Here is a 13,080-nt window from a genome sequence, read left to right on the forward strand (position 1 = left end):
GTTCTCAACTAGCCTACCTGGTTAAATAAAGGTGTTCTCAACTAGCCTACCTGGTTAAATAAAGGTGTTCTCAACTAGCCTACCTGGTTAAATAAAGGTGTTCTCAACTTGCCTACCTGGTTAAATAAAGGTGTTCTCAACTAGCCTACCTGGTTAAATAAAGGTGTTCTCAACTAGCCTACCTGGTTAAATAAAGGTGTTCTCAACTAGCCTACCTGGTTAAATAAAGGTGTTCTCAACTAGCCTACCTGGTTAAATAAAGGTGTTCTCAACCAGCCTACCTGGTTAAATAAAGGTGTTCTCAACTGGCCTACCTGGTTAAATAAAGGTGTTCTCAACTAGCCTACCTGGTTAAATAAAGGTGTTCTCAACTAGCCTACCTGGTTAAATAAAGGTGTTCTCAACTAGCCTACCTGGTTAAATAAAGGTGTTCTCAACTAGCCTACCTGGTTAAATAAAGGTGTTCTCAACTAGCCTACCTGGTTAAATAAAGGTGTTCTCAACTAGCCTACCTGGTTAAATAAAGGTGTTCTCAACTAGCCTACCTGGTTAAATAAAGGTGTTCTCAACTAGCCTACCTGGTTAAATAAAGGTGTTCTCAACTAGCCTACCTGGTTAAATAAAGGTGTTCTCAACTAGCCTACCTGGTTAAATAAAGGTGTTCTCAACTTGCCTACCTGGTTAAATAAAGGTAAAATAAAATAAATAAATAAATAAATAAAAGACAGACAGATGGACAGAGTCCCCTGTTAACAGACAGATGGACAGAGTCCCCTGTTAACAGACAGATGGACAGAGTCCCCTGTTAACAGACAGATGGACAGAGTCCCCTGTTAACAGACAGATGGACAGAGTCCCCTGTTAACAGACAGATGGACAGAGTCCCCTGTTAACAGACAGATGGACAGAGTCCCCTGTTAACAGACAGATGGACAGAGTCCCCTGTTAACAGACAGATGGACAGAGTCCCCTGTTAACAGACAGATGGACAGAGTCCCCTGTTAACAGACAGATGGACAGAGTCCCCTGTTAACAGACAGATGGACAGAGTCCCCTGTTAACAGACAGATGGACAGAGTCCCCTGTTAACAGACAGATGGACAGAGTCCCCTGTTAACAGACAGATGGACAGAGTCCCCTGTTAACAGACAGATGGACAGAGTCCCCTGTTAACAGACAGATGGACAGAGTCCCCTGTTAACAGTTGGAAGAGGGAGATAAATGGGATGCAATTAGGATTGAAAATATGGAGGGAGGAAAGGAGAGACTGTGTGTCTGATGTCTCTGTCTGTCTTCAGGAGTGGAGGGAGGAAGGGAGTGACCGTGTGTCTGATGTCTCTGTCTCTGTCTGTCTTCAGGAGTGGAGGGAGGGGCTGTCAAAGTGACCGGGGCCAGAGGTTTTGCTCCGTCCAATGACTACAAGGTAACACTACGCAGTAAAAACAATTTCCCAGTGATCAACCCCAGGTTCAGAGCCACAGAAGTCTGTCCTGTTGATATTAAAATCTCTTCATTCTCATTTAAATCAATGAACGAAATGTATTTATTTTTTCCCCCTAGGTGTGTGCCACCTACATGGATGGGTACAGGGCTACAGCAGTGTGTCCAGTAGGGGGCCCCAGAGCCACCGAGAAGGCCAGACGCACCGCAGAGAGCATCATCAAACGGTTAGCGTTAGCATCCAATCCAAACCTATGACACTTAATTAGCTCACTGCTAGCGGAGAGCGTCATCTAACAGTTAGCGTTAGCATCCAATCCAAAAACAAACCTATGGAGCATAATTAGCACATCGCTAGCAGAGCACATAATCAAACGGTAACACATGAAGGTCTAGCCTGGCATTTAACAATAAAAACAAACATGTTTTTAATTCTAAGTAAGCCTGTATGTGCAATTTATAGACCATAATGATTTAATTAGTATGAAATGTTAAAATGCTCTTTATATAAACTTATTGGCTTATTAAGCTTATTGTGTAATGCTTCACATTCATTTATTTGTAATTTTTGAAATCATTTAAATAATAATATAGCCTAAATCATTAATCCTTCTTAGACTTCCTGTCTGTCTCCTATTTAGAGTGTTTTATATGCTGTTTAGTATGACATCTAGCCTATTTGAAATTATTAGCATTTGTTTGTATTTTATTTAACTAGACACGTCGGTTAAGAACAAATTCTTATTTAAATTAACGGCCTACCAAAAGGCAAAAGGCCTCCTGCGGGGACGGGGGGGCTGGGATAAAAAATTAAACAATAAAATACAAATCTAGGACAAAACACACGTCACGACACGAGAGACGTAAGACAACAACACAGCATGGTAGCAACACAACATGACAACAACATGGTAGCAACACAACATGACAACAACATGGTAGCAACACAACATGACAACAACATGGTAGCAACACAACATGACAACACAGCATGGTAGCAACACAACATGACAACAACATGGTAGCAACACAACATGACAACAACATGGTAGCAACACAACATGACAACAACATGGTAGCAACACAACATGACAACACAGCATGGTAGCAACACAACATGACAACAACATGGTAGCAACACAACATGACGACAACATGGTAGCAACACAACATGACAACAACATGACAACAACATGGTAGCAACACAACATGACAACACAGCATGGTAGCAACACAACATGACAACAACATGGTAGCAACACAACATGACAACAACATGACAACAACATGGTAGCAACACAACATGACAACACAGCATGGTAGCAACACAACATGACAACAACATGGTAGCAACACAACATGACAACAACATGGTAGCAACACAACATGACAACACAGCATGGTAGCAACACAACATGACAACAACATGGTAGCAACACAACATGACAACAACATGGTAGCAACACAACATGACAACACAGCATGGTAGCAACACAACATGACAACAACATGGTAGCAACACAACATGACAACAACATGCTAGCAACACAACATGACAACAACATGCTAGCAACACAACATGACAACACAGCATGGTAGCAACACAACATGACAACAACATGGTAGAAACACAACATGACAACAACATGGTAGCAACACAACATGACAACAGCATGGTAGCAACACAACATGACAACACAGCATGGTAGCAACACAACATGACAACACAGCATGGTAGCAACACAACATGACAACACAGCATGGTAGCAACACAACATGACAACAGCATGGTAGCAACACAACATGACAACACAGCATGGTAGCAACACAACATGACAACACAGCATGGTAGCAACACAACATGACAACACAGCATGGTAGCAACACAACATGACAACACAGCATGGTAGCAACACAACATGACAACAGCATGGTAGCAACACAACATGACAAGACAGCATGGTAGCAACACAACATGACAAGACAGCATGGTAGCAACACATGACAACACAGCATGGTAGCAACACAACATGACAACAACATGGTAGCAACACAACATGACAACACAGCATGGTAGCAACACAACATGACAACAACATGGTAGCAACACAACATGACAACACAGCATGGTAGCAACACAACATGACAACACAGCATGGTAGCAACACAACATGACAACACAGCATGGTAGCAACACAACATGACAACAACATGGTAGCAACACAACATGACAACAACATGGTAGCAACACAACATGACAACAACATGGTAGCAACACAACATGACAACAACATGGTAGCAACACAACATGACAACAGCATGGTAGCAACACAACATGACAACACAGCATGGTAGCAACACAACATGACAACACAGCATGGTAGCAACACAACATGACAACACAGCATGGTAGAAACACAACATGACAGCACAGCATGGTAGCAAGACAATATGACAGCACAGCATGGTAGCAAGACAATATGACAACAACATGGTAGCAACACAACATGACAACAACATGGTAGCAACACAACATGACAACAACATGGTAGCAACACAACATGACAACAGCATGGTAGCAACACAACATGACAACAACATGGTAGCAGCACATGGTAGCAGCACAAAACATGGTACAAACATTATTGGGCACAAAGGTCAAGAAGGTAGAGACAACAATACATCACACGAATCAGCTACTACTGTCAGTAAGAGTGTCCATGATTGAGTCTTTGAATGAAGAGATGGAGATAAAACTGTCCAGTTTGAGTGTTTGTTGCAGCTCGTTCCAGTCGCTAGCTGCAGCGAACTGAAAAGAGGAGCGACCCAGGGATGTGTGTGCTTTGGGGACCTTTAACAGAATGTGACTGGCAGAACGGGTGTTGTATGTGGAGGATGAGGGCTGCAGTAGATATCTCAGACTGGGGGGAGTGAGGCCTAAGAGGGTTTTATAAATAAGCATCAACCAGTGGGTCTTACGACGGGTATACAGAGATGACCCGTTTACAGAGGAGTATAGAGTGAAGTGATGTGTCCTATAAGGAGCATTGGTGGCAAACCAAACCATGTGACCTTTGTTTTGGAGGTGTTCCGAACAAGGTTAAGGACAGAGAAAGCTTGTTGGACAGTAAAGAAAGCTTTGTTGTAGAGCATTTAACACATAATCCGGTGAGAGGCCAGCTGAGTATAAGACTGTATCATCTGCATATAAATGGATGAGAGAGCTTCCTACTGCCTGAGCTATGTTGTTGATGTAAATTGAGAAGAGCGTGGGGCCTAGGATCGAGCCTTGGGGTACTCCCTTGGTGACGGGCAGTGGCTGAGACAGCCAATGTTCTGATTTTATATACTGCACTCTTTGAGGTACTTAGCAAACCAGGCCAAAGACCCCTCAGAGACACCAATACTCCTTAGCCGACCCACAAGAATGGAATGGTCTACCGTATCAAAAGCTTTGGCCAATAGCAGCACAACGTTGCTTAGAATCAAGGGCAATGGTGACATCATTTAGGACCTTTTAAGGTTGCAGCGACACATCCATAACCTGAGCGGAAACCGGATCGCATCCCAGAGAGAATACTATAGACATCAAGAAAGCCAGCCAGTTGATTATTGATTCGTTTTTTCCAACACTTTTGGAAACTGACTGGCTTTCGAATCGTACTACACCGGCTCAGACGCTCGTCGGATGTGGCAGAGCTTGCAAACTATTACAGACTACAAAGGGAAGCACAGCCTGAGAGCTGCCCAGTGACACAAGTCTACCAGACGAACTAAATAACTTCTATGCTGGCTTCGAGGCAAGTAACACTGAAACATACATGAGAGCATCAGCTGTTCCACACGGCTGTGTCATCACTCTCTCTGCAGCCAGTGTGAGTAATAACTTTAAACAGGTCAACATTCTCAAGGCCGAAGGGCCAGACGGATTACCAGGACATGTACTCCGAGCATGCGCTGACCGACTGGCAAGTGTCTTCACTGACATTTTCAACCTCTCCCTGTCTGAGTCTGTAATACAGATCACACTATCCCTGGGCCCAAGAACACTAAGGTAAACTGCCTAAATGACTATCAACCAGTAGCACTCACGTTTGTGGCCATAAAATGCTTTGAAAGGCTGGTCATGGCTCACATCAACATCCTCCCAGAAACCCTAGACCCACTCCAATTTGCATACGGCCCTAACAGATCCACAGATGATGCAATCTCTATTGCACTCCACACTGCCCTTTCCCACCTGGACAAAAGGAACATCTACATGAGAATGCTGTTCATTGACTACAGCTCAGTGTTCAACACCATAGTGCCCTCAAAGCTCATCACTAAGCTAAGGATCCTGGGACTAAACACCTCCCTCTGTAACTGGATCTTGGACTTCCTGACGGGCCTCCCCCAGGTGGTAAGGGTAGGCAACAACATGTCTGCCACGCTGATTCTCAACATGGGACCTCTCAGGGGTGCGTTCTACCTGACAACATGGCCAAGCCATCATTATGTTGGCCGATGACACAAGTGGTAGGCCTGATCACCGACAACGATCAGACAAGTTCCTTGGTGTCCAGATCACCAACAAACTGTCATTGTCCAACCACACCAAGACAGTGGTGAAGAGGGCACAACAAAAACCTTTTCCCCCTCAGGAGACTTACAAGATTTGGCATGGGTCCTCAGATCCTCAAAAGGTTTTACAGCTGCACCATTCGAGAGCATCCTGACAGGTTGCATCACTGCCTGGTACGGTAACTGCTCAGGCTTCGACGCAAGGCACTACAGAGGCTACTCTTTAATCATTTGTCATTCTTTTACGTTTTTTTTTTGGTATTTCCTTAATACTGCATTGTTGTTTAAGGGCTTGAAAGTAAGCATTTCACTGTAAGGTGAAATACAGCTGTTGTATTCGGCTCATGTGACAAATAACATTTGATTTGATAAACAGGGCGATAATAGAAGTTGTCCTATAGGACTAGTTAGAATCAGCTTGATCTCCCCCTTTTTTTGCTGCTTTCCAAGCAATGGGAACCTCCCCAGACAGGAGAGAGAGGTTAAAAAGCTGTGAGGAGGAGGGTTTAGTCTCCAGGTCTTTAATCGTTTTCCAGAACTTCTTGGGGTGAGACCCACAGAGAGAGAACTGCTCCTTAAAGTAACTAACTTTGGCCTTCCAGATAGCCTGAGTGCACTTATTTCTCATTTGCCTGAACGAGAGCCAGTCAGCCTGAGTACGTGTGGCGAGCCTGTAATTCTTGAGGTGGAGTAACTCTGCCAACTCACAGTCGAACCAGGGGGCTGAACCTGTTTTTAATTCTCATTTTCTTTATGGGGGTGTGTTTGTTAACAATACCACTAAAAATATCAAAAAGGAAGGTCCAAGCTGATTCTATAACATTTTACAGAGGCCAGTTCATGAAGGAAGGCTTGCTCATTAAAGTGTTTTAGCGTCTATGACACATGAGGACAGGTCGTTTCACTGAGCAGCCATTACGAACACAACCTGTAAAACAGTGATCACTAAGGTCATTACAGAAAACACCACACTGATACCCATCAGGATTATTTGGGAGGATAACATCAAGAAGAGTAGCCTTTTATGGGTGTTTGGAGTAGAGGCCGACCGATTTATGATTTTTCAACGCCGATACCGATTAATCGGCCGATTTTAAAATAATAATAAATGTTAAATAAATAAATAAAATATTAAATAAATAAATAAAATATTAAATAAATAAATAAAATATTAAATAAATAAATAAAATATTAAATAAATAAATAAAATATTAAATAAATAAATAAATGTTTTTTTATTATTTAAAAAAAAAGTAAAATAAAAATTGTATTTTTGTTTTGTTTGTAAACTTGTATTTGTAATAATGACAATTACAACAATACTGAATGAACACTTATTTTAACTTAATATAATACATCAATAAAATCAATTTAGCCTTAAATAATGAAACATGTTCAATTTGGTTTAAATAAAAAAATATATAAAAAAAATGTGTTGGAGAAGAAAGTAAAAGTGCAATATGTGCCATGTGAACGTTTCAGTTCCTTGCTCAGAACATGAGAACATATGAAAGCTGGTGGTTCCTTTTAACATGAGTCTTCAATATTCCCAGGTAGGAAGTTTTAGGTTGTAGTCATTATAGGAATATTAGGACTATTTCCCTCTATACCATTTGTATCTCATTAACCTTTGACTATTGGATGTTCTTATAGGCACTTTAGTATTGCCAGTGTAACAGTATAGCTTCCATCCCTCTCCTCGCTCCTTCCTGGGCTCGAACCAGCAACACAACAACCAGCGTTACCCAGGGAAACAACTACTCCATGTCTCAGAGCGAGTGACGTTTGAATAGCTATTAGCGCGCGCTAACTAGCCAGCCATTTCACATCGGTCACACCAGCCTCATCTCGGGAGTTGAGAGGCTTGAAGTCATAAACAGCGCAATGCTTGACGCACAACGAAGAGCTGCTGACAAAACGCACAATAGTGCTGTTTGAATTCATGTTTACGCGCCTGCCTCTGCCTACCACCGCTCAGTCAGATACTTAGATACTTGTATGCTCAGTCAGATTATACGCAACGCAAGACACGCTAGATAATATCTAGTAATATCATCAACCATGTGTAGTTAACTAGTGATTATGATTGATTGATTGTTTTTTATAAGAAAAGTTTAATGCTAGCTAGCAACTTACCTTGGCTTACTGCATTCGCGTAACAGGCAGTCTCCTTGTGGAGTGCAACAAGAGGCAGGTCGTTATTGCGTTAGACTAGTTAACTGTAAGGTTGCAAGATTGGGTCCCCCGAGCTGACAAGGTGAAAATCTGTCGTTAACCCCACAGTTCCTAGGCAGTCATTGAAAATAAGAATGTGTTCTTAACTAACTTGCCTAGTTAAATAAAGGTTAAAAAATAAACAAATCTGTGTCCAAATATACAGATTTCTGATTGTTATGAAAACTTGACATCGGCCATTCCGATTAATCGGTCGACCTCTAGTTTGGAGTCATACCTTGTGTGGATTGGTAATAATATGAGAAAGATTTAGGGAGTCCCATTGCTTTAGGACAGGTGGTTTAAGCATGTCCCAGTTTAGGTCACCTGGCAGGACAAATTCAGACTTAGTGTAAGGGGCCAGGAGAGAGCTTAGGGCAGGTAGGGTACAGGCCGGTGCTGATGGAGAACGATAACACCCAGCAACAGTCAACAAAGAACTATTTGAAAGTTTAATGCTTAAAACTAGCAAATCAAATTGTTTGGGGACAGACTTGTGGAGACCGAGCACTGAAGGTGATCCTTGGTAAAGATTGCTACTCCCCCACCTTTGGAAGATCTGTCTTGCAGAAAAATGTTATAACCAGAACGGTTAACATCTTCCTTAACCACGTCTCAGTAATGACCAACACTTCACAATGCTGTGAATCCACACATTCAATTGATCCATTTTAGGTAATAAGCTTCTAGTGTTAAAACCTTTTGTGGGGGCAGTATTTTCATTTTTGGAAAAATAACGTTCCCGTAGTAAACGGGATATTTTGTCAGGACAAGATGCTAGAATATGCATATAATTGACAGCTTAGGATAGAAAACACTCTAAACTTTCCAAAACTGTAAAAATATTGTCTGTGAGATAACAGAACTGATATTGCAGGCGAAATCCTGAGAGAAATCCAATCCGGAGGTGACTCATCTTTTGAAAGCTCTGCGTTCCAATGCGTCCATATTGAGCAGTGAATGGGCTACATACCAGATTACTTTTTCTACGTATTCCCCAAGGTGTCTACAGCATTTACGCATTTATGTTGAAGAATACCCGTAAGCGGCTACATTGCGCAACTGGTCACCTGATGCTCTCAGAGTGATTCTCGCGTAAAATACAGAGGTAGCCTTTACTCCAATCGGTCCTACTGAAAAACCAATTGTCCCGGTGGATATATTATAGAATAGATATTTGAAAAACACCTTGAAGATTGCTATAAACAACGTTTGCCATGTTTCTGTCGATATTATGGAGCTAATTTGGAATATTTTTCAGCGTTTTCGTGACTGTAATTTCCGGTCGATTTCTCAGCCAAACGTGAAGAACAAACGGAGCTATTTCGCCCTCAAAAAATTTTGGGGGGAAAAATGAACATTTGCTATCTAACTGGGAGTCTCGTGAGTGAAAACATCCGAAGCTCATCAAAGGTAAACAATTTAATTTGATTGCTTTTCTGATTTCCGTGACCAAGTTACCTGCTGCTAGCTGGACAAAATGCTATGCTAGGCTATCGATAAACGTACACAAATGCTTGTCTAGCTTTGGCTGTAAAGCATATTTAGAAAATCTGAGATGACCGGATGATTAACCAAAGGCAAAGCTGTGTCTCAGTATATTTCACTTGTGATTTTCATGAATAGGAATATTTTCTAGGAATATTTATGTCCGTTGCGTTATGCTAATTAGTGTCAGTCGATGATTACGCTCACTGACCCGGGATGGGGAGTCACTAGAGGTTTTAAACGCGCAGAAAACCCAGGCTTTTACGATAGCAGAAATCAGTGAAGCAGATATCAGAGCACAAGTCAGAATTGGGGCAAGCAACAGTAGATGGGCCAGGGTGTACATGCACATTTCCACATATCATCAGCAGTAATACAATCAAGGCACGGCAGAGGACAGGGAGAGATCTGCAGTGTTGATTTATGACATTTGAATGTGCATCAGATGACAACAAGATCATGTTATACAGCAAAAAAAAGCAGGCGAGAGGTGGTTAGAATAGGATGGGAGGCCAAGAGTCTGTGTAACCAATAGAGAGTCCCGAGTCCCGGGAACAAAACAGTCTGTCCCACAGTAGCTAGCAAGTGTCTGTCCACCGTTTTTTTTTTCTTCACGTGGAAAAGGAGGTCGTTAGCTAACTATACCTCTTCACTTTCATCGAATGGTCCTTTACGACGTCCAAACAAAGACGTCATTGAATTTTAGAGATTGCGAGGAGGATATATTCTGATGTGATCAAAAGCAACAATATTGTTTCTTATCGAGGTCATTTACAATTGAAGTGTCCTGGTTGCATATCCGTTCAAAATAGAGATGAATCCAGGGGGTCCTCTTCACAGATGGAGGTTCGAAGGCATTTGGGAGGTTGTGAGACGCTCCCGCCATTGTTGGGCTCAAGGGCTTTGACACCTCTCACTTCACACCTCAGTGCTAATTGATCTGATCTGTTCTTGGTAGCCTTAATAGTCCTTTATTATGTACACATATCTACAACACACTGCTCCATCAGGATTCGACTCCGCTCTGTATAGCTGGAAATACAATCCAAGCCCCTTTTGTTCAGGGACACATTATTCCATTTCTGTTAGTCAGATGTCTGTGGGAACTTGTTTATGTTTCAGTTGTTGAATCTTACGTTCATGCAAATATTTACACATGTTAAGTTTGCTGAAAATAAACGCAGTTGACAGTGAGAGGACGATGCCTCTAACGCCCTAATGAATTGGCCACCACTGAAATGCACTTGGGGTTGTTTTAGGACCGTGTGTGTGTGTGCGCGTGTGTTTTAACAGGACGCGTCGGATGTTCAAGCAGCTGGGTCTGGAGGACTTCACCTCTGTCAACATTCAGGTATTGGGGGCAGAAGATACCTACGGACCACACAGCAATAACACGGTACGCTACGACTGTTTGTTTGTGTTTGTGTGTGTGTGTGTGTGTGTGTGTGTGTGTGTGTTGAATAGGTTTGTGTGCTACTGACGGGCCACCCCCAGGTGGTGAGGGTAGGCAGCAGCACATCAGCCACACTCACTGGGGGCTCCTCAGGGGTGCGTGCTTAGTCCCCTCCTGTACTTGCTGCTCACCCACGACAGCGTGGTCGCACACGACTCACACCACCATTACGTTTGTCGATGACACAGCAGTGGTTGGGCTGATCACTGACAACGATGAGACAGGAAGGAGGTCAGAGACCTGACCGGGTAGTGACACGACAGCAACCTCTCCCTCAACGATGAGACAGGAAGGAAGTCAGAGACCTGACCGGGTAGTGACAGGACAGCAACCTCTCCCTCAACGATGAGACAGGAAGGAGGTCAGAGACCTGGTTGTGTGGTGACAGGACAGCAACCTCTCCCTCAACGATGAGACAGGAAGGAGGTCAGAGACCTGGCAGTGTGGTGACAGGACAACAACCTCTCCCTCAACGATGAGACAGCCTATAGGAAGGAGGTCAGAGACCTGGCAGTGTGGTGACAGGACAACAACCTCTCCCTCAACGATGAGACAGCCTATAGGAAGGAGGTCAGAGACCTGACCGGGTGGTGACAGGACAACAACCTCTCCCTCAACGATGAGACAGCCTATAGGAAGGAGGTCAGAGACCTGACCGCGTGGTGACAGGACAGCAACCTCTCCCTCAACGATGAGACAGCCTATAGGAAGGAGGTCAGAGACCTGACCGGGTGGTGACAGGACAACAACCTCTCCCTCAACGATGAGACAGTCTTTAGGAAGGAGGGTCACAGACCTGACCGGGTAGTGACAGGACAACAACCTCTCCCTCAACGATGAGACAGCCTATAGGGCGGAGGTCAGAGTAGCTGCTGCTACTGTTAATTATCTGTCCTGTTGCCTAGTCATTTTATCCTTACCTATATGGACATATCTACCTCAATTACCTCTTACCCCTGCACATCCACTTGGTATTGCTACCCCTTGTGAATAGGGTGTCATTTGGGACCCACACCACTGTCAGAGGTCAGGGGTGAACCTGTTTCATGCCTCTTTACCCACCAAGGGCTCTGCTGGCAATGGATTCATACAGCATTTTTCTAAACTCTCTCTCTCTCCCCCCCTCTCTCTCTCTCTCTCTCCTTCACCCCCCCCCCCTCTCTCTCTCTCTCTCCCCTTCACCCCTCCTCCCTCTCTCTCCCTCTTCCCTCTCCCCTCTTCCCTCTCCCATCCTCCCTCCTCTCTCCAGACCCCTAGAGAGGTGGTAGTCTGGATGGCTGTGCGTCATAAACAGAAGAAAGCTCTGGAGTTCTTTGCCAGGGAGATAGCACCTGCAGGAACAGGCATGGGTAGGAGCGTAAACACACACGCTAGTATAAGCTCGCATTAATGTAGGATGCCCACACACACTGTACACACACACACACTGTGTACACACACACACACACACACACACACACACACTGTCCCCCCTTCTCCCTCCCTCTCCTCCTCTCCCCCCTCCCTCCCTCTCTCCCCCTTCTCCTCCCTCTCCCCCTCCTCCTCTCTCCCCCTCCCCCTCTCCCCCTTCTCCTCCCTCTCCCCTCCTCCTTTCTCCCCTTCTCCTCCCTCTCCCCCTCTCTCCCTCTCCCCCTTCTCCCTCCATCCCCCTCTCTCCCTCCCCCTCCCTCCCTCACTCCCTCCCTCCCTCTCCCCCTCTCTCTCCCCTCCCTCCCTCCCTTTCCCTCACTCTCTCTCCCCTCCCTGTCTCCCCCCTCTCCCTCCCTCCCCTTCCCTGTCTCTCCCTTCCCCTCCCTCCCTCCCTCCTCCTCTCCCCCCTCCCTCCCTCTCTCCCCCTTCTCCTCCCTCTCCCCATCCTCATCTCTCCCCTCCCCCTCTCCCCCTTCTCCCTCTCCCCCTCCTCCTTTCTCCCCTTCTCCTCC

The 13,080-nt window shown here is 44.4% G+C and overlaps 1 protein-coding gene across 2 annotated transcripts in view; it reads left to right on the top strand.

Annotated features, from left to right (window-relative positions):
• The window catches only part of lratb.1 (lecithin retinol acyltransferase b, tandem duplicate 1), a gene marked incomplete at its 3' end in the record, with an annotated part of 32,618 nt that extends 20,111 nt beyond the window's left edge, over positions 1-12,507 (top strand). For both annotated transcript variants that reach the window (XM_031832666.1, XM_031832665.1), the window contains 4 exon segments: positions 1,359-1,423; positions 1,561-1,667; positions 10,999-11,101; positions 12,408-12,507. In XM_031832666.1, coding sequence (XP_031688526.1) covers positions 1,359-1,423; positions 1,561-1,667; positions 10,999-11,101; positions 12,408-12,507 — 375 coding nt within the window.
• Positions 12,508-13,080: the final 573 nt, after the last annotated feature.

This window comes from Oncorhynchus kisutch, linkage group LG9, assembly GCF_002021735.2.
Source record: "Oncorhynchus kisutch isolate 150728-3 linkage group LG9, Okis_V2, whole genome shotgun sequence".
NCBI lineage: Eukaryota > Metazoa > Chordata > Actinopteri > Salmoniformes > Salmonidae > Oncorhynchus > Oncorhynchus kisutch.